Here is a 23,251-nt window from a genome sequence, read left to right as displayed (position 1 = left end):
AAAATAGAACAACAAAAGTCAATCAAAATTTTACAGTGGGCTCTCCAAGTCATATTCAACTTGTTTAAACCTCTACCAAGTACCCACCATGATGAAATAGGTTCTAGAAGACAGGTGCATAAAGATGTATCTGGACCCTGATCTCAAAATGGGTAAGAAAGAGAGCAGGAGGAAGATAAATGATCCGGTTCATCGCAACGATGCTAAGTACCATTTTTGGGAACACTACATCACTTGGAATTAATTTCTTTGGCTGTACCCGGGGAGCCAGCAGCCATCAGTGAGCACTCCTGAGTTAGGGCTCGCAGTTGATACTCCACAGGCTGAGGAGAGAGGGGGTAGTTGTCCTTCTGGAGTCCTTTAATTGTCCGGTGTGTTCTGTAGTGTCACAGTCCTTGGAGAGCTAAAACCAACCGCGGCAGGAAGCATTTGAGCCTTTCAGTCCCTTGTCAGTGCAACTGTTACATTTTTAAAAATACGCCCCTGGATATAACCAGCGATGAAGAAAAACCCGGAAGGGTTTTTTTTTTTTTCTCTCAACAAAGTTGTGAAGAAATAACCTTTACTAATTTATAAGTGAACTCAGAGAACTTATAAAAAGTAAGAAAGCCCTTTATTTAAAAGGTGTTTTAGCGTTTGAAATATCAAAATTTCAAGTAAGGGTGCTAATAAAATCAGCAACGGGTCTTTAGAGAGCTGTTTTAATTGATGGTAGTATTTAGCGGACTCTTCCTCATCATTTAGACTATACCATTTGCAAAACACTTACTTAGATTTTGTTTAAACCTAATGAACATATACTAAACATTCTATTAGTAGGAATTCGAAGCCTACCAAGATAAATTCCCTGCCTCAGAGAGTACTGAACGTGTTGAATAAGCTAAAGTAAAAAAAAAAAATACAATTATATTTATTTATTTTTATTTGGTCACAATAATATGTTTAGTATATGCTAGAATTATAAAAAAAGAAGAGAAACCTGTTCTTTCAGATGTACATATTACGAGTTGATTTGAGCTGGAAATTAAATCTTTAGTACTGAGAAATGAGTAGTATTATTTGATTTACTCGATTTCACTGGATTCAAACCTATCACTTATCTTTATCACGTATTTCACTAATTTCACATTCCTCTCTGTTCACTGAAATATATACTCCCAGGCTATGAAATAACATTTTATCTTTTAAATTTGTCCACATTTGCTATACAAAAAGAAGTCTAAAAATGTATGATAGGTGATCGGCCAGTAGATGACAGACAGCCTTCCACTTTTCTAATGGCTCCACGTAAATCTTCAAGCATGCCATTTTCAGAATGGTTTATTCAAGGACTCCAAATAGCCAGTGTGGTGGTACATGCCTGTAATCACAGCACCTGGGAGGCTGAGATGAGAGGATCACAGGTTTGAGGACAGCCTTGGCAATTCAGTGAGATTATCAGCAACTCTGTGAAACCCTGTTTCAAAACAAAACAGACAAACAAAAAGAGTTGGGGTGTAGCTTGGAGGTAGAAGTTCCTTGGTTTAATTCCTAGTAACACGTGCACGTGCACGCGCGTGCGTACACACACACACACACACACACACTCACACACCCCAACTTGAAATAGTGCTATTTCTGATTTTATTCAGCATCTTCAAGATAAAAAAAATGTTAAAAAACTGAGAAAATATTAGTCATACAATAAGAATAAAGCTGATAACAAAGCTAGAAGTCAAAAATCATTTCTGCTCCATTTTATCCCCCTTTGCCCATTTCTGTTTCAAATGTGTTATCTTTCTTCTGATTGGCTATAATCGGAAACCCTCAGAGACACTTTTATTTCCCTGAAGCCCGTACCTGTCTCTCTCGGCACGAACCACCAGCGCTTCCTCTAACAGAGTCCTACATCCACTCTCCCCATATAACCAAAAACACTGCCACAGCTTTATTTGATTATCTGAGACCATGTTGCCCGGGCTGGTCTTGAACTCCCGGGTGCCTAGCAATCCTCCTGTGTGAGCCTGCAGAGGAGCTGGGTCTTTGGCTCCCACGACCTCCTAAGCACACTGTGGGACTGAGCGTTTATTTCAACAGGGATGAGAAACATATGAGCAGAGCGTCTCGATGCGTTCTTTTGATGGCCACGCACGAGTCTTGCACAGGGCGCTATAAAAACAATGGGCGATGCTCACGGCCAGGGAGGTCGGCCAATGGCTCTCTTCCTGGAGCTCATTCTGAGCTCTGGGTCTCAGCACTGATACAGCAGAATGAGCCAGAATAGGACTATTAGTTTGATCAAATGGAGTCATCAGAATATGATGGTCCTGAAGTATCTACGTGTGGGGTTGGTGGGGTGGGAGGGAGGAGAATGGAGATGGTTTATACTGAGGCTCCAGGTTTTATGGATGGCCATTAGAATGTTTAGATTGCCCCATTCCTGTGTGTGTGTGTGAGTGTGTGTGTGTGTGTGTGTGTGTGTGTGTGTGTGTGTGAAGCAGCCACAGCCTCAGTTCTAGGGTCCTTGCAAGCTTGAAATGAGGGAAGAAAGCCAGGGAGGGAGTAACCACATCCAGAAGGGAAGCAGGAGGGCGCTGCCACCATATATAGGTCCCCGGGAGCTCAGGTGCCTTAGGAATGTCGGCCAACTGGATATCTCCAGCCCACACTCTACCAAGGGCAACATTTCCGTGGACCCTCCTTCTCTCCTTTATCAAGTTATTGCAAAAATTGATGTGGGTGGTGAGTGTTTAATACCAGTGGTGGGTTACGGAAGAAAAAGTGGACAGGGATTATGTTCAAATGAGGCTTCAACTATAATGACTCCATGCCTGTTAGATATTTATTTATTTATTTATGTATTTATTTATTTATTTATTATTTATACTGAGGATTGAACATGGTTTCATTTTTCCTCTGAGCTATACCTCTAGCCCCTTAATTTATTTTTTTTAAAATGTGAAACAGGGTCGGACTAAGTTGCTAAGGTTGCCCTCAAATGTGCAATCCTCCTGTCTCAGCCTCCCAAGTACTGGGGTTACAGGTATGCGTCACTATGCTCAGCTCTATTAGAGATTTTAAATTTTATTTATTATAATTTTTTATCTGCAAAAAGATAAGTCAAGAGCTGGCCATGGTGGCGCATGTTTGTAATCCCAGTACTTGGGAGGCTGAGACAGGAGGATTGCAGATTCACAGCCAGCCTCAGCTATTTAGTGAGGCCCTCTGCAACTTAGTGAAACCCTGTTTCAAAAATAAATAATTAAAAAAATAGGGCTGAGTGTGTAGTTTGGAGGTAGAATTCCCCTGGGTTCAATCTCCAGTGTGGCAAACAAAAAGATAGGTCAACTTTTTGGGGGGATTTCTGGAATATCATTGATTTAAATTTAAAGAAATTTAGAGCCGGGCATGGTGGTGCATGCTTATAGAAGGTGGAGACTGAAGGATTGAGGTTTGCGGACAGTCTCAGCGACTACTTAGTGAGGCCCTTCGCAACTCAGTGAGACCCTGTTTCAAAATTAAAAAAGACTTAAACAAGCTGGGCATGGTGGCGCACGCTTGTAATCTCCATGCTTGGGAGGCGGAGACAGGAGGATCGCGCTGGTTTGAAGCCAGCCGCGCTGGTTTAAGAGACCCTGTTTCCAAATAAAAAAATATAAAATAGGTCTGGGAGTGTAGCCTGAAGGTAGAGAGGTTTCCAGGAACTCCAGCACCACCAAAATAAACAAACAAACAAATAAATATATAAAAATAAATAAAATAAATAAAAAGACTAAACCATAAGGCTGGGGGTGTAGCTTGGAGGTACAATGCCCCTGGGTTCCGTCCCATTGTGTCCACATAAGACAAATGGCATCAAATACTTGAGAACTTATTATTTACTACATGTTCAGACAGAAAGCGAGGGAGTTGTGCTGTTGACACCATAGCCAACAAGTGTAAAATTGTTGACTGAAAAATAAAAATAAACCCAAAGCCTTCAGCAAGAAATGTCAATTCCCTGATTTCAATGCCCCATCTAGGAAATGGAGATAACTTCTTCTTCATGTTTCTTTTAAATTTTAGATTATGTTTTTCTCCTCCTCCTCTTCCTCCCCTCCTCTTTCTCCTCCTCTTCCTCTTTCCTTTCCTCCTCCTTCTACCAGATGGAGATTGAGCCCAGAGCCACGCACATGCTAAGGATGGCCCTTCAAGAGAATTTGACTGAGAAATAAACCCATTCATAAAATGTCATATATGATTTCATGTGAATACCATGTTTTCGATGTAAAGATTTAACTGACTGAGATATAACCCACATACATGCAACTGACATTGTTCTCAGCGTTTTTTCTGGAAGGCTCTTGTTACAACATCACTGGTACACTGGCATAGATCGCTTTCTGGAAGGCTCTTGTTACAACATCACTGGTACACTGGCATAGATCGCTTTCTGGAAGGCTCTTGTTACAACATCACTGGTACCCTGGCATAGATCGCTCCATCCTATTAATGCCTTCTATTTTAGACACGAAGTCACTTTCCAGTTTATTAGACACTGTGACATTCCTCAGGGATGTTCGTGAGCCCTCAGTCAATAGTGGAAGACAGAGGGGCTCTCTTTTATATTGGGCTCCCTGTGGGCGAACAAGTAAACAGCATTTTGTAGGAGCTAACATGAAAATGATAACATACAGATAACGAAAACAAAGTAAAAACTGTATAATATTCCTCTTAATTTCAGCAAAGTATGAATAGGAGCAGTATATTATAAAAAAAATCAGCAGAGCCAGGAGATTAAAAAATTATGTCATTTTCAGGAAGATGATGAAACTAGAGAAATATGCACGTGAGACCAGTCAGTCTCAGGCAGCGGAAGAGCACACGTTCCCGCTCATAGGCAGGGGCTAGAGAGAAATTGGCAGCGAAAGGGACTGCAGATGAACGAGGAGAGGAAAACCAGAACAGTGGAAGGGGATTCGGGGTAGAGGGGGACTGGATGAAGGAACTAGTTTAAATAACGCTGTGTACACATGGGAAGCATCACTTCCAATCTCAATAATATGCACGGGAGAGGGAGGGGATAGGGATGTACGAGAAGCAGTGAGAGGCGGGCATGGTGGCACAGCCTCTAATTCTACTACCCGGGAGGCTGAGACAGGAGGCTCGAGGAGTGGGTGCTGGATGGAAACACACCAAGTGCTGTGTGAAGGTATGTTTTTATCACTCTGTGAGACCATGTTTCAAAATTAAAAAGAATAATAAAATAAGGCTGGTGATAATAGCTCAGAGGTAGATGAAGGCTTCTGGGCTCAATCCCCAGTAAGACACACACACACACACACACACACACACACACACACACACATGATCACACACTCGCACACACACACACACACACACACACACACACAGCTTACAGATTTAAGGCCTGGTACGTAGAGCTCAGATAACCTTACCAAATCATATGGAGATTTTGGAAAATAATATGTGAACTCATGCCCTGAAAGGCGTAGACGTCAACGAGCTATGAGTATTGGGTTTAGTTCTAAAAGGAGGGCGTCCAAAAAGAGATTAGAGGGTTACAGGTGTTTGAAAATGAGACAAAGGACCTAGAAACGTGGAGGGCGCCTCCTGAGAGCTCATGGCGGGCTTTAGGTCTTCTCAGGGCTTTTGTGTTTGTTGGGAGGACTCAATTTCTGGTAGCTACGGTTTTGTTTTCTTATTTACTATCAACCTTGAGCCTTTCTCAGGCCCTAGAGATTTCCCATCGTGTCTCGTCACGCTGCAGTCTCCACAGTGAGGTAGTATGACACTTCAAGGCCAATAGGAGAGATTTCTCTCTCACTCTTTGCCTGAGAATTCTTTGTGTCTGTGACCTTTAGTCCTTTTGAAGGGCCAGACCTGGTCTGATTAGGCCAGACCCATCCAGGATGAGCTCACTTTTCAGAACTCAGGAGTCTACTAGATTAAGGATTTTAATTAATCAATTCCATCTCCCAAATCCCTTTCATCATAGGAATGATGTTTGATCTTATTCACAAGCTCTGCCTTTATTTGGAAGGAGGAGATTGTACCAAGTGTATACAATGAGGAGATATGGAATTTTGGAAGTCATTTTAGAATTCTGCCTACCAAGGGGCTCACACACCTGACTATTTTTCTAGCCAAAAGGAGTCCAGGCCACCATGCCACCTATACTTAGGGAGACCAGGTATTAGGGATTTTAAATTAGGAGTCTCCCAGGGTTTTTTTTTTTTTAAATAGTGGGGGGTTCCCTGGTCGAGGGCAGGACCTTGTAGGAAAGAGATGGTCTGGAAGCTCAGAATTGTTCCAGGGCTGTTGGTCCTGACCTAACTCATAGCTGCACAGCAAGCTTTTAGTTAATTTACCTGAACAGTGGAAACAAATCTCCATGACAAGCCAAGCTCCTCTCTCACTCGATTATAAAATCAAACACAATAATCTTAGCCACTGACAAGGAAATAGCCTTCTGTCCAGTCTTCTCTGCTGTTGCTCAGAAAAGCATATTGTTTTAGCTGCCCTGTTGTCCCTCCCCCTCCATGAGAAATATCTGTTTATTAAAACAGCTTGATGGACCCGCCTGTTCAAATACATTTATCAGCAGAAAGATAAAATACCTGAGTAAAATACCTGCACGGTGACACATTTCGGCCTCTGTCTTTGTCATATTTGGAGACACAAATAATAACTCTTGAGATAATTTAGTAATCAAAGGGACTTTTTGTTCAGTGATGTCAAAATATCATCTAATATGACTAGAATAAGGATCAAATGGAGGCTTATCCAATTTTCCCTCCAGGAATCAAAGTCTAAAACATAGCAATTTCAGGTGGAAAATATCAGTTAATGGAAATCGTGTGTACTTGGGAGGATGGTGCTACCGGAACCTCATACGCATGGGTCCAGCCAGAGCGGCGCGGGTGCGTTAACTATTCTAACGACATCACCAAAGGTATCCAAGTAAGAAGTACTCCTGTTCTCTGAATTTCTTTCCACTTCCATTATGAATTGAGGCCTCTTGATTTCAGACCCTGTGCAGTCTTAAACTCTTTTTCCTTTCTGGAATAAATGAAACAGCTCCAAAGCCTAAGAGGTTTGAAGAAAAATATGGTCCTTTGGAACATTAAAAACTGTTCCCTATTAGGAACAATTAATAGCACTATAAGGACAGTTTTACTTTGCTTTTAGGTTAATAATTCTGCAAAATCTTCTTGCATTTGAAGGAAGGAGAACAATGTGGGTGGAAGGGCTGAACATGTAGCATGCCTGTGTGTTTTAACACCCACTGATCAAACTCTGCTATTTTATAGATTTGCTTGACCACCACCTATAAAAATAAGCAATATGTGTAATAAATAATCTTCAAAAAAAAAAGAAAGAAAAGCTGAGTTCTGCCCTCTCTCTCTCAAAGAATTACTCTTAGAAGATCTAGTAAGAAATATCTAGCTAAATAATATTTTATTTAGTTCTAATGCTTGAACCTTTTGAGTTGCTGAGAATAGACACTCGAGATAGCGATTGAAAATACTCACACTGAACTCATTCTGCAGTGGGTTTCAAGCAGAAGTCTCCGTGTTCCTCAGTCTCAGCCTTCTCTTTGTACCATTGAGAGATGAGGGAGGACACCCACATGAAATGCTTCAAATCAGGGAGTTATCGGCAGAGGCAGGACTTGAACCCAGGAAGGAGGAAGGCTCCAGAAGCCATAATCATAATCATTATATTCTGGCTTTTGTCCAAGGGTCAGGTGACAAGATCTTGACCCTCCAGGTACTTTCAACGATCAAGTAGAGATTGAGACCTCCAGAAAGGTGGAAGAGGCCCATTCAAGTGAAGAAAAGACTTTCCAGTGGTCTGGGATGGACCGGGCCTCAGGACAGGTGTCAGAGAAAAGAGGCCCAAGGGCCGAGTGAGGAGTAGCCCTAGATGCTCAAAAAGGAGGGAAGGATATTTTTTCCAGCTATGTACATTGAGTAGTTTGGGACAACTTCTAAGTGGCTTTGGGAATCATACAGTTGTATCTATCTCAATGTAAAATTTTATGTGTGGATTCCATTGCTAACATGAACCATTCACTCATCTTAAAGCAATGCATGTCACTGTGACAGCCTTCAAATATTTTGATCGATTAGTGGGCAATATTTTTGCTACTGGAAAACATATTTTATTGAGATTCTACCAGCTGCACAGTATCTTGGAATACGTCATGAATGTGCAGGGACCTTGTGAATCTTCTTTGTAACTCCTCTGTAACTTCTGATTTCTCCCTGATAACTTCTCTGTAAATTTGTAACTTCTCTAATAACTCCTTTATTCCTTCCAATTTTAGTATATGTACCACCAAAGCAAGCACTAGTGGGCAATATTTCTAGCTGAAAAATATGGTAAAGAATTCATGGATTGGTCTACACCTCTAGTTTGGCCACCATGGTGGACAGAATGACAGGTCTCCCAAGAATGTTCACAGTTTAAACCCTGGGATATTTGATTATGTTACTGACTGGCCAAAGGGACTTTGTGGATGTCATTAAATTAATGGAGAGATTATCATGCATAAGCCAGGTTGACCAGAAGTAATTACAAAAATACTTACAAGCTGCATATGGTGGGACTTTGTGGATGTGAATAAATCAAGGATTTTGAAGTGGAGAGGTTATCATGAATTAGGTTGACTAGATGTAATTACAAAGTTTCGTATAAGCTGTGTATGGTGGCGCACCTGTAATCTTAGTACTTGGGATGCTAGGACAGGGGGATCTCAGGCTCAAAGCCAACTTCAGCAACTTAAAGAGGCTCTCAGCAACCTAGTGAGACCCTGTTTCCAAATAAATAAAAAAGTGCTGGAGATGTAGCTCAGAGGTAGAATGCCCTGGGTTCAATCTCCAGGGCCACAAAACCAATGAACCAACCAACCAACCAACCAACCAACCAACCAAACAAACAAACAAACAAAAATAATTCCAAGTAAAGAAGGGTAGTAGGAAAATCTGAGAAGGTAGTATGATAGGAAGATAGGATGATATGGTCCAAGCAGTGCGGGGCACAAGCTAAGGAGTGCAGGTGGCCTCCAGCAGCTACAGAGGGAATCAAATGGGTTTTCCTCTGGAGCCGCCAGAATAAATGTGGCCATCTTGACACCTCGACTTTTAGCCCATAAGCTGATTTTGAATTTCTAACATCCAGGACTATAAGATCATAAATTTGTGTGCTTTTATGATACTAAGTTTCTGATAATTTATTATAGTAGCAAGAATAAATGAACACTTTAGCCATTCACATTTTTCTTCCTCTACCTGTCTCTGGGCTATAAAAAAATAGGCAATTGCATATAGTAATTTACCCGAGGGTTGTTACATGAGCTTACTAAAAGAAGACACAAAGAAGGAGAAGGAGGAGGAGGAGGTAGAGGAGGAGGAGGAGGAAGAGGAGGAGAAGGAGGAGGAAGAGGAAGTTATTTTCTCTATCTATGATGATTTCCTGGTTTATTTCTCATTTTTATATCTGTAGTTTCTCCATTAGAATAGATTGGCTTTTGCTTTTGTACAATTGTGTTTTCACACCCCCCCTCCAGAAAAAACAGGTTTTAGATGTATTTTATTGTTACTGTGTTTTCTAATTGACTGGCTTTTATTTTTTATGAATTCCTTCCTTGAGTTTTCCATATGTTTATTTCTTTGTTTTTTTCCTAAGCAGAGTGCTTAGTCATTTGCTTTCATTGTTTCTTTTTTTTTTTAATAAAGAAAGTAAGGCTTTCAAATTTAAGGCTTAGTTGAGCATTATTACTAATTGCCAGGAACTGGGACAGACCTGGCCATCAAACTAGTTTATATAGCTTTGTGGAGAAGCATGCCTGGTGTGTGTCAGGCAAGGCCCCCATTCTTTATGAGGTTACAGACTTGCATTTGGAAGTGGTTCATCAATGTCTCTCCTTTTTCTGAGGCTTTGTCTTTTTTGTAGATTTTTTTCCCACTGTACATAAATGGTGGGCCCTGTCAGGAGTGGAGGAACATGCCTGTAGTCCTAGTACTTGGGAGGCTGAGGTAGGAGGATCACAGGTTCTAGGATGCCTCCACTACCTAGTAAGGCCCTCAGAAACTTAGTGAGGCCCTGTTTCCAAAGAAAAAAAATGTAGGACTGGGGTATAGCTCAGAGATACAATGCTCCTGGGTTCAAATCCCAGTGCCATAAAACCAAAACAAAACAGAAAATTCTAACAGCAACAACAACAACAACAATACTGGTGGGCCCTTTAGATTGTAGGATATATTTTTTCCTGAACCCCTTGATGTCTAAGAAAAGGAGCAAATAAACAAAATCCTAAGGTAACTCAATAAGATATGTTGAACTTCCTTATATTAAAATTGAGAAGTATCTAATTGGAATGGTAAAAAGGCAAAATGTTAGCCTGGTATGGGGGTATACACCTATAATCTCGGTGTCTGGGAGGCTGAGATAAGAGGATTATGGTTTGAGGCCACCTTCAGCAATTTAGTGAGACTCTGTTTCAAAACTAAATCTCTATCTATCTATCTATCTATCTATCTATCTATCTATCTATCTATCTATCTGTATAGCTCAGAGTTAGAATGCCTGTTTTCAATCCCCAGCACCAAAACCAACCAACCAAACAAACAAAACGTTAAAACATGAAGTAGGAAATCAAGTGCTACTCAAGTCTGAGGGTTGGATGTGAACTTCCTGAGGGCTGAAGTTGGGATTCTTCTCTTAACTCCTCTGGCTGGGACAGTGCTTGATATGAATATCCTGTTTCTACAAATGTTCTAAATCCATTTATCACACTAATTTTCAAGGTGGTGCTTTACGGACAAGCATATTAATAACCCCTTAAAAGAGCACATTTTTCTTTACTCACTAGTGTTGGGAAGTAGAAGAAAAGAGATGAATAATAATTTTGATCCTCTACTCTGTGCTTTTTACAGCTTGGGTATTTTATATTATGAAGTTCTCATAGTTCTATGGTGAAAGGGATAGTTTTATCTCCATTACAGGTATAGATCCATCAAGTTGGAGTAGTACGTATCACTCTAGGAAGTACTAGAGCGAGAATTTGAGGACAGACTTCTTTAAATTGGAAACTTGTCTCCCTTCTCTCCCTTCTTCCTTCCCTCCCTCCCTCCTTCCTTTGCTCTCTCCCTCCCTCCCTCTATCCCTCCTTCCCTCCCTCTATCCCTTCTTCCCTCCCTCCCGCCCTCCTTTTGTTATGCTTAGGATTGAACCCAGGAGTATTCTACCTATGAGGTACACCCCAGCCCTATTTTTTCTCTCCTAGCTACACCCCCAGCCCTATTATTTTTCATTATTTGGAAACAGGGTCCCACTGAGTTGCAGAGGGCCTCACTAAGTAGCCGAGGCTGTCCGCGAACCGCCATCCTCCCGTCTCAGCCTCACAAACGTTGGGATTACAAGCGTGCTCCATCTTGCTCGGCTTCCAGCCCTATATTTTTTTAAATTTTGAAATAGGGTCTCACTCAGTTACTGAGGGCCTCACTAAATTGCTGATACTGGTCTTGAACATACAGTCCTTCTGTCTCAGCCTCCCAAGTACTGAGATGACAGGCACGCACCATCACACTTGGAGCGTGCACACGCACACACGTGCTTTATAATGCATACCGTCTCCTCTACCATGTTTTGCTTCAATAGATCATTTATGAAGAGACAAATGTTTGGTTACAGTAGGCAAGTGCATGCCTACAAGTCCAGCAGAAGTAACAAAAATGCCTCATTGAATCATAAAAAGCATTAGCAAAAGGCGAACATGCTACCAGAGGGAGCGTTTAAAGAAAGTAGATTTGACCAGCAATATGTAAGACATTACTTTAAATTATGATTCTAAGTAGAAAAATAAAGGAGAAGGACAGGCAATTTGCAAAAATCGAGACTGGATGACAACACATAGCCAACGTTGCCTGGCCACGTTGACAAAGCAACAATATGGACACACCGTAATTACAATTTTGTTCACCTGTCAAATGAGCAAATGTATTCCAGGTTTGCCTGTGACGGGATGAAAAGGGAATAAATTAACATAATGACTGTGGGGGAAAATTCGCAATATGTTTCAGCATCTTTAGATATAGTTTAAAAAATTCACTCTTCATCTATGAATTCTCCTGAGTATCTACTTTAAATGCGTGCACAGCAAACTACAGAGAAGCCTTCTGCGCAATACTGTTCCTTTCGTTCTTCCTGATATCAGTGAGAAGGTGTGACATTACATGAGGCCCCGTTATCTAGTGAATAAAGGCCTGGAGCATGGAAAGATTCATAGAGCTCTGATGTTGGCTCCAATTTTCAAAATGATTGCTTTTACCTTTCCCCCTTTGGTTGGGTGGGTTTGTAGATCTTTTTGTTCTGATATGTAGAATTTAAAGATTGAGTTGCTATTAAAACTCTAAAATCAATGGGCCTCTGGCTACGCTGTCATTAAAACCTAATCGCCTTCCCATTCACCCATTAATTTGTGAAGATTAATTGAGAAAAGCTCTTTAAAGTAAGGTTACAACCTGGAGTGTATAAGCCAGTGTTTTCCTCCAAAGAAAGCTTACCCCATTAATATCACAGAGCGTTTACAACCACACAGACAACGGGACCCAGGGAGTATATATAGGAGAACACAGATGGAGTTATAGATGGCTGCCTAGATGAACTGTTTGAAAATCATCCCTTTGTCTTTAGCTTAGCTCCAGGAAACACACTGGTAAATATTGGCTTGTTTGAGATGGCAGCCATACGTTAGTTTTTAGACTTAAGCCACCGATTGACAGTTAGCAACTCCTACTTATCTTAATGAATATATCTAAAACTGGTTTCCTCAAGTGAATGTTAATTTTCATATCAAAGTCAAATTAATACTCAGACAAGCTAAAGCATTTGTAGTCGTCTGCCCAGTGGTAATTCACTGAGCCCGACTGTTATTTTAGGTAATGATAAGAGGATGAGAGATGGAGCCAGGCGAGGCTCCTATTTTGATACCTCCTCTTGTGAAAAAGTATATTATAGCCAAGCCTACTTGCATCATCACTTTTTAAGCTAAAACTTTTTCTTCTTCTTCTTTTCTCACCAGAATGTCACTGTGTAACATCTGCCTCCACGTGTGATCGGTCCCTATGGCTTACTAGGGAGAAGGGGTGGGCGTGATACCGTAACTGTTGCTTTCGTCCTTAAACAGCCTCATGGAACAGAATGCAAAAGCAGAAAGACAGTCGTGATAGGAACAGAGCTCCCTATTGGATAGGAATTCATTTGCAAGGCTATTTTAGTAGTTCCCAAACTGGCATGGTCTTGGCTGTGGGTTGGTCATGGGAAGAGTGTGAGTGTGTGTGTGTGTGTGTGTGTGTGTGTGTGTGTGTGTGTGTGTTACTAGGGATCGAACTCAGGAACATTCACCTCTGAGCTACACCCCTAGCCCTTTTTATTTTTTGTCTCGAAACAGGTTTTCTCGAAACAGGTTTGCTAGGTTGCGGAGAGTCTTGGTTAAGGCTGTCCTCAAACCTGTGCTTCTCCTCTCTCAGCCTCCCAAGTGCTGGGATTACACTATCTCAGCTGGCTCATGGGAGGTTTTAAATCTCCCTGCCACACAGCATGGGTCAGCTGCCCAAAGTGCACACAGGAGACGACCTGTAGCTGGTTCAGTGGTAGTTGTTTTAATCAGGAAGTTGATCGCTTTTCAAACACACCTGGGTCTTTTGGGAGTCCCCGGGATGGACGTTGGCGTCTTTGTGTTAGCATGTGGGGTGAATCTTCACAACCATGTGGGTGCGATAGCAGTGTTTGAAAGAGCTCAGTGGTGTTGAGACAAACGCAGACTACCCAGAGGAGAAGCCACAGAGGCCATGGCTTAGGGCTTGGATTTAGAACGCTCTCCTAGACCTCACCCAGACAAGGCAGCCACCTTGGAGGCGGGGCTTGGTGGTTGAGGTAGAATTCTTGGGGGTGTGGTCTTGGAGGTTATATATGCCCCACCCTCTGCTCTTTCTATTCTTCCCTACCTCTGGATGCGAGAGTAGAGCTTTTGCTCTCTGTTCTGTGTGCCATGTTGAGCTCCATGGACTTTACCCAGCCTAACATGGACTGAACCCCTGAACTCTCCAGAACTGTGAGCAAATAATTCTTTCTTTCTCTAATTTGTGGTCGAAGGGTTTTGGGGCTATAGCAGTGAGCACTGTGTGTTCAAAGTTCAGTCAAACAAGGGAACTAGCTGACACTGAGTTTTGCAGAGACTCAAAGGCAGGCAGAGAAGAGGAATGCTCTGTAGTAGGGAAAAGAGAAGGCGCCATGTACCAACGTTCTGTGGATGACAGAGAAGTCGTAGGGAAGCTAAGCAGAAGTTGGACATCCTGTGCGGTTAGTTAGGAGTTTGTATTTAACTTTCTCTTTAGCTACTCATAAATTGGAAACGGGGGCACAGGTTAGGAAAGTTGTGAGTTGCCAACCAAGTCCTGGATTTTTTGGAGCCAGATGTTAGCTGAGTCATTATTTAGCTTCCTGGATTGATTACTGTAAGTTGTAGGTTGTTTTCTTGGACTGGTTGTTACGGGGTCTATTGTTTTTATTTAAAAATCAATATGCAAATAGCCAGCCACTGTCTGTCTGTATAGTAAGTCTCTCATTGGGCAGGAAACAGATGTATGTGGTACTGGGTTGTGTGGCATGGTAGATCAGGGAGATAGAATTCCACCTGGAATCATGAAACTAAGCCTGGCCAGTTTATATGATGAACTCACTGGCCTTATGGCTAGCTAACAGTGTCATTGTTTACATTTCTGGGTAAAATCTTGACCAATAATGTCACTAGAATAAATGGCGGGTGAGTTTTTTTTTTCTTCATCATTTTGTAGTTTGCAGCATATCTAACAAATTTTAGCCTTCCATTTGTGAGTTTATGCTTAATCAGCATTAACTACTTTTTTCATTTTTATTTGGAATGCTCTACAACAATATATTATTTATTTCTATTTAACATAGTTTTATTGGCGTGTTGTAACCATATGTCCTACTGAGGCTGTGTGACAGACATATACATACACATAGCAATTTGATCCCCACTCCTTTCTGCTCATAATACAAAAATTGTTAAACTGTTTCTTTCATCAAGAGTCCCTTTTCCACTCCCCCAACTCCTTCCCCAAATTTCCTTTCGCTCTCCTACTGGTCTCTCTCCTCAGTTATCTCAAGCCTCTTTTTGTTTCCACTTAGACTGGGTAATCTCACTTAGCCTAATATTTTCCAGTTGCATTAATTTTTCCTGCAAATAACAGAATTTTGTTCTTCTTTATGGCTGAGTAGAATTCCATTGGGTGGATATCCCGTAATTCTGTGATCCATTCATCTGTTGATGGACACCTAGGTTGGTTCCACAGAGTTTGGCCATTGTGCATTGCTGCTATAAGCTTGGTGTGCATATATCACTGTAATATTCTGACTTCAATTCCTTTGGGAGGATGCCTAGAAATGGTATAGTTGGGTTATATGGCGGTTCCTTTACCAGTCTTCTGAGAAACCTGCAAACTGATCTTCATACTGGCTGTAGTAGTTTTCAATCCCACCAACAGTGTATAAAGATTCCTATTTCCCCACATTCTCACCAGCATTTGTTATTGTTTGTATTCTTGACTATTGCCATTCTAACTGGGGTTAAATGGAATCTCAGTGTAGTCCTGATTTGCATCCCGTGGATTGCTGATGATGTTGAACATTGTTTTCTTTAATTTTTATATTGGTGTGTTGTAGTCATACACCTTGATGGGGCACAAGACAGTGAGGCATACATGCACACATCACTCAGCGCTTCCCCAGTGCCCACCCTGTTCTCCCCTCCCTCCTTCCTTCTCATGTTTGACTTAGTGATTGACTTTAATATCATTGTGAATGTACATGGTGTACATTAGGGAACTGCCCTCTTCTCCTCCCATACCCTTCAGTTAAACCTCTTTATTTGCTCATCTATGGTTTCTCCTTTGACTAGAGTTCCTCCTATGACCCTTTTTCTCCTTATCTTTAGTATATTAGGAAGAGCATCCAATTTCTTACTTTTTGTGATAGACTAATCTCACTCAGCATAATGTTCTCCAGTTCCATCCATTTCCCTGTAAATGACATAATTTTATTCTTCTTTATGGCTATATTATATACATATCCCATAGTTTTGTAATCCATTCATCTGTTGATAGACATCTTGGCTGGTTCCAGAGTTTGGCAGTGGTGAATTGTGAGGCTCTGAACATAGATACACATACATTAGTTTGGTAGTTTGGTTTCCATTCTTTTTGATAAATACCCAGAAATGGTATTGCTGTAAGATATGGTAGGTTTGTTCCCATTCTTCTGAGGGTCCTCCATAGTGTTTTTTTCACATATTTATTGGCCTTTTGAATTTCTTCTTTCAAGAAGGGGTTTGATGGCATGTACTAACAAAATTACGTACTTCATCTTTAAAAATAGTTGATGATTTTCAATTCCAACTGGATGACAATTTAAAAAATATGTTTTATTAGAATAAAACATTTTGTTGAAGGAGATAGATTTCTTGAAAGGAGGTCCAGCACTTAATTCTACATCTGTAAATGGAATATTTGGACTAGGTTTGAAAATACTGTTTTTTTTTTAAAGGAATGAAATCCTGATATTTTCTAAGACTCTCTGTCAAAAGCCTCATCCTTGCCTATACTATATGGATTCTTTGAAAAATTTAAGCATCTCTGCTTCTTCTTATTTTGAAATAGTGTCTCATTGTTTTGCTGAAGGTCTCTTTAGGAAGTTGCTGAGACTGGTCTTCCTGTGATCTTCCTGTCTCAACCTCCCAAGTAGTGGGGTTCCAGAAATGCGCTACCATGGTTCCAGGCACATCTCTCCTTCCTTCCCTACCCTTAAATGTATCATATCTTTATGGGAAATATGATTCATCAAAAAAACATGCAACTGATTTGGGCAGGTCTTCCAAATAACAGAAGGAGGTTACTTAGTGGCAGGTAAGTTGAATGCTCCTGAAAATCAACCCTGTCTTTATGCCAAAGTGTATCATTTTTTGGTTCATTTTTATTTTTTCCTTTTTATTTGTGCATTGTAGTCACACATCTTAATGGATGATACAAGATAGTAAAGGCATACTTTTACACATCACCCAATTATCCCTTATCCAATTCCCACCCCATTCCATCCCCCTCCCTCCTCCTCATGTTTGGCTTAGCGATTGACTTCCATACGTTTGTGAATGTACATCGTGTACATTAAAGGGTTTTCCTCTTCTCCCCTCCCATCCCCCTCAGTTGGGTCGCCTTATTAGCTAGTCTACAGTTTCTACTTCTTCGTCTAGAGTTTCTCCTATGACCCATTTTCACCCTAGCTTCCGCATATTTTATAGAGAGCATCATATTTTTTTACATTTTTTATCTGACTAATCTCACTTAGCATAATGTTCTTCAGTTTCGTCCATTTCTCTATAAATAATGTAATTTGTTCTTTATGACTGAGTAAAATTCCATTGAGTACATGGTCCACAGTTTTGCAATCCATTCGTCTGTTGATGGACATCTCACATCATAATGTGGATCATACTGAGAACGGCATACATTCACACAGTGCTTGGTGCCTCCCCCCACTTCCTCTTCCCTCCCGTCCCAACAGTGAGCGTCCAGGTTGACCATGTTACATTCACACTTATACAGGTATTCGGATGTAGCTCCTCCATTAATCAACCTCAGCCTTCTTCCTCTCCTACCCTTCCTTTCTGGCTTTGCTGAGCTTTCCCCTCCATTATCTGGAGTCCCTAATACTCCCTAGTTTAGGCATAGTAGAGAAAACGTATGTCCCTTCTCTTTCCGTGCTTGGGTTATCTCACTTAACATAATCTTACTTGTCTTAACAATGCATTAGTTTAGAATAGGAGACCCAGCACTAGACTGCTGGGTTCAAGTACTGTTTCTTTCACCTTTAAGTGATGTGTACCTGGGTCTAGGGTCTATTTAATACTTGTGTCTCTTTCTCTCAATTGTCCAAGGAGCTAATAGTCTCAGATAGTATAGGTTATTTCTCAGGACCAAATGTGTTAATACATGTAAAGCACAGAGAACCTAAGCGCCCGCTAATATACACCTATTATCTTGATCTAGGTAATATTACACACTGCTTAAGAAAATTGAATTATTTTTATTAAAAACTGAACAGCTTTTACTTACTTATGAGAATTATGCATTAAAGGCTTTTGTAAAATAAAATTAAATTACTTTCTATCGAGCTGCATTAAAATACTTTCAATATTATAGCTTGTATCTTTATTTGGAAGAAGCTATTGAATGTCTTCATACATAGGCCTTGCCAGAGATCTAATTTATCATTGTCTCTTTAATAACAATGGCTTTTCTTTCCTGTGAGAAGTAAATGATAACTTTGCTGAGATATTGACCTGAAAGCCATAGAGCTGTATATCTGTCCCTCTCTTTCTCTCTCTCCATATATGAAAACATTTCAATATAAATTGGGTAGTTTTTTTCCCTCTAACATAGATAATCTAGCAGAATTCATTTAAACTCTCTTAAATATATTCAATGTAGAATTTCTTTTTTTTTACCATAAAGATTAAGAGCAATAGTTTTACTCTTTCTAACTAAAATCAAGGTGAAAGTGGAAATTTTAATATGACTGTGGAAAAAGTTGAACAAGATGTACTTGCGGAAAAGCACGGCACAATGAGAATGTTGTTCTTGTCTCGCCCTGATAGAAGAAAACAGTAATTAGCCCAACATGCCTTGCTACCGATTTGAACTGCACACGCTTTCATGAAACGTTTGGTGATGTATTATACATTTCACTTCTGTCTTCGTGTCCCCCTGTACCTCTCTGTACCAAGTTGGTGGCCCTGTGATAAAGGGACCGGGTTACTGTGATAACCTGATGGAGCGCTTAATTAAAAAAATACAATTATGGCTCAAGCTACGATAGTATGTTAAATGCGTATATACTTAGGCACTCTAAGTGATCTTTTTTTTTTTTTTTGCATGTGAAAAGTTGTAAATTAGAGCTAATATTCACTGAAATGTGAGAGAAAGCTGGTGAGTTCTAGTTAAGAGATCACTCCAGTAAACTAATCTTTGGTTTGCTTTTACTAGGGTCTAGAGTAGTTTCTCGGCGTCAGCACAGTTGACATTTGGGACCTGATAATTATTGGTCACAGAGGCAGGTGTGTGCAGATGTGTAGAGGACGTTTAGCAGCATTCCTGTTCTCAACCTGTTGGTTTTCATTGGTACCCTGCCAATGAATAGTGGTGCTGACCAGTGGGCATCGCTGAATACCACTGGGCAGGCAGGATCGTCTCTGGTTGAGCACTTTGGAATTGAAATGTCATCTTCAGCTTTTAAGTCCAGAAAATGCATTTGCTAGTTTGGTCAGAAAACTGGTTTTCTAGAATAAATTCACAAGAAATAGATACTTAGTCCAGAATGCTACTTCATTGCCCATTAATGTCCAGAGGAAAATATCCCCGATAGTCACCCCAGACACACGACTGCCGCCTGACGTTCCCTTCCTCTGCTGTAAAGACTACTGAAAATCAAATGGGAGATAAATATCTGGTAAATCTCGAGCTGTAGTGCATGCTCTTTGAGAAATGTCTTATTCATGCCATTATGGTGTCCAGCGAAGTCACTAACCTGAAGAAATAATAATAATTATAATCATGTTGTTACATACTGGATTCTGTGTTCCACTTGCTATGTAAATAGCCCAGTTATATCACAAAAAAATGAGCGAGTGAGCCAAACTGTGTACCAAAATGACCTCATCCATAGATAATAATGGTAACTTCACAAAGAAGGGTAAAAATTACTTGCCATAGCCAGGTGAAGTGTCACACGTCTGTAATCTTAGGAGGCTGAGACAGGAGGATTGCAAGTTAGAGAGGCCTGGCCCTCGCTGAGTTAGTGAGACCTTATTTCAAAATAAAAAAAATAAAAATAAGGGATGGGTTGTATCTCAGAGGTAGAATGCACCTGAGTTCAATCCCCAGTACATGCATGTGTGCACACGCACACGCACACATACACACTGTTACTACATGTGAAACAATTGTGCAGAGTACTCACTGAGCATGCATTGTTTTTAGTTATGTAAGAACAGCTAAGACATTTTATTGGTAAATAAATGCACAGCAGATTTTGAAAGGTTGGATATGATATGCTCATGGTTAAGAATACCATGTAATCACCAAGGCTAAATGGAATTTTACCAAACATCAGAAGCCTTCATTTGCCTTTTCATGATCCACGTCCCATTTTACATGATCCTTCTCCCAACACACAGAGAAAGCACCCCTTCTTTTATTTTAATTCCATTTTTAAAGGCTAAAAGTAGAACAACATTGATTCTCAATTTATAGCTGGCAAAAACAAATGGGCAATAAATATATTTCCTCTGGAGAGTCTGCACCAGGGAGACATTTTACATTCGGGATGTCGATTTGAATCTGCATAATTGATCGGGAGATGCAGTTAAACGCTCTCTTCTACCACGTACCTGCATACTGACAATGATTCGGAAATCACTGGAGTTCTATTGCACACCATCCCCCGCATGAGCACTCTCCCTGTGTATGTGCAGTGCGCTCGTGTGTGTGTGTGTGTGTGTGCAAACACACACACCACAGTCACCGCACTACTGAGCACACACTACTGTGCTCAAGCATTTCGGTTGTTTCCTGTCTAATTGGGTCTAATCAGAATTTTCTTCAACACACTGTGGGTGGTATGCCTTTTTATGTATACACTCCTTAATACTTGAATTACAACTAGATTGGCTGGTGTTAGTGCTTAAGCCAATCGATAGACATGTGGGAACTGTCTTTCTTGAGAGTCAGCTAAGGAATTTAAGGTACAAAAGAAGAAAAAAGTGGATTTCAAATGAGAACGAGACAGCCCTAAAAGACAATGTTGCTGTCTCAGGCAAATTCTTGTGAAAGGCATCGGAGAATAAATTCTGTTCAGGCAGAATGAGCATCATAAAAATCTCAGGTGAATCGAGGTAATTCTTGGATTTTATTTAATTTGAATTAAATTCCTCACTGCCAGTTAAAACATTTGGGACAATAGCTTTGCACGAATTTTAATTACCAATATATGTTAAATACTAAATATGACAACTTTTTTTTCTGATCAGAGCAGAAATGGGAACAACCTAATAATCGTACAAAAGAAAAGCAGCATGAGAAGTTAGCTAAGGAAATATAAAGAGTGTGTGTGTGTATATATATATATATATATATATATATTATATCATGGATCATGGTAAACATAAAATTCTATGCTCTTTCCTTGGACTTTAATTTTAATATTAAAATATTAAAAGCAATTATAAGACGGGAGTGGTGGTGCATTTGGGAGGATGAGACAGGAGGATCCTGGTTTTCGACCAGCCTCAGCTCCTTAGTGAGGACCTTTACAACTCACTGAGACCCTGTTTCAAAATAAAGAATACAAAATAGGGCTGAGGGCATAGCTTGGAGGTAGAATGCCCCTGGGTTCTATCCCCAGTGCTGCCAAAAAAAGCAATTATATGTGACACACCTAAAAAGATAGATAATATATTACTAGATTAATATATTATACATTAATATATAAATATATAAATGTGAATTAATTTATATATAAATATAAATGTATATTAATATATACTTCTATATATCCTTATATACATATATACATATATGCTTATGTGTGTATATATATGTATGTACATATTATACACATAATATATGTATGATATAATAATATATAATATATGTATATATTCACTATATATTATATATATATATTTTTAGTATGATAAAATGAAAACCTATGAATGGGCCATTTGTACAGGAAATAGAATAAGGTAATTCCTTCTCACTAATCTGTGATTTCCTCTTCTCCTGTTTTTTCCTTCTTCCAGTGGTAAACGAATCCTGAATTTTATGATTTTGATTCCTTTTCTCTCAAAACGTTAAAAAAAAATCAAGTATGTTTCTAAACAAGTTATTTTGCTTTGACTTTGTTTGCGGTATACAAGTTTTTTGCGGTATACAGAATATACAAGTTTACAATTTCTCTTAGGTTTTTCTTCTCTATTTTCATATCTTCCTGTCTTCAAAGTTTTTTCTTGCTGAACTTGCTTGACCTTCAGTAAAATACTGTAATAAGCAGCCGGCATAATTGGAGATCTTAGGTCTGAGTTTCTGGTGTTGTTTATGTTTCTTTGGAGGTCACACCTATTGATCCTAAGAAAGCTGCCGGCCCTGTACTAACCCAAGTGTGGCGCTTTTCCCTCCCACAGATGACTGTGATGATCCCCTCGCATCTGCTCTGCCTCCAGCATCTTTCAGTAGTTCTTCTGAGCTTTCCAGCAGCCACGGTCCAGGATTTGCAAGGCTAAACCGGAGAGATGGTAAGCCTCCCTTTTTCCTTTGGTTAGTTCATGGAGAATCTCATTACTTCTCCCTTCTCTTTTCATAAAATTATCCTAAGTAATATATTATAAAAAGCAGTCAATTTCTAAATAAGTCAAGCTCACGAGACACACATTTGCTTCCTTTCTGGAATGGCAAAGGGATATAACCTATTTGCAAACCAAGTATTATCTTCTCTTTCTTTTTTTAATAGCATTAAATTTTTTTTTATTGGTGCATTGTAGTCATACATCTTAATGGGATAAAAGATGGTGGAGACATACATGCACATCTCACCCAATGAGCTCTTACCCAATCCCTACCCCGTCCCCTCTCCATCCCTCCTTCTCATGCTTCACTCACTAAGCCAAGTATCTTTTCATCACCCGAAGAATTGAGTTTCTTCCGTCTGGCAAGCTTTTTGTCTATCTTATAAGAGAATATTTTCTCCAACAACATGCAATCATTTTCGATTCAGTAGTGATGCAAACTTCATTGGCTTTGTAGTGCAAGTTAAAGAAGGTTGCGAGAAGTATTTTTCAAAGATGCTTTTTATTTACAAATAATAAGAATCCCTTGGTTTGTTGAATTCTCTCTACGGTTGACGCGATTTTCTCTGTCGTAGAGGAAGAGGAACTTCCTAAAGCGTGCCTGCTCCTTCAGGAATTCTAGTTCATATTGTTTACTATCTCTTAGGTAGTTGTGCTTGATGGCTTGAATAAGCTTAAAGGAAGTGGAAGATAATTAAATGCCACTTGCTGTAGAGAATAAGAAAGCATTGCAAAACACTCTGTACGTGGAGATGGAGTGTAATTATGGTTGCTTTTCATAATGTG

At 40.0% G+C, this 23,251-nt stretch overlaps 1 protein-coding gene across 6 annotated transcripts in view; it reads left to right on the top strand.

Annotated features, from left to right (window-relative positions):
- Positions 1 to 23,251, top strand: part of CNTNAP4 (contactin associated protein family member 4) — a gene marked incomplete at both ends in the record, with an annotated part of 302,761 nt that overhangs the window by 25,265 nt on the left and 254,245 nt on the right. For all 6 annotated transcript variants that reach the window (XM_080702913.1, XM_080702914.1, XM_080702915.1 and 3 more), the window contains one exon: positions 22,304 to 22,414. In XM_080702913.1, the coding sequence (XP_080559039.1) occupies positions 22,304 to 22,414 (111 nt within the window). The remainder of the gene's footprint in view (positions 1 to 22,303; positions 22,415 to 23,251) is intronic.

The sequence above is a fragment of the Muscardinus avellanarius genome (genome assembly GCF_963383645.1).
Source record: "Muscardinus avellanarius genome assembly, chromosome: 10".
Classification (NCBI taxonomy): domain Eukaryota; kingdom Metazoa; phylum Chordata; class Mammalia; order Rodentia; family Gliridae; genus Muscardinus; species Muscardinus avellanarius.
This window is presented reverse-complemented; position numbering and strand designations above follow the sequence as displayed.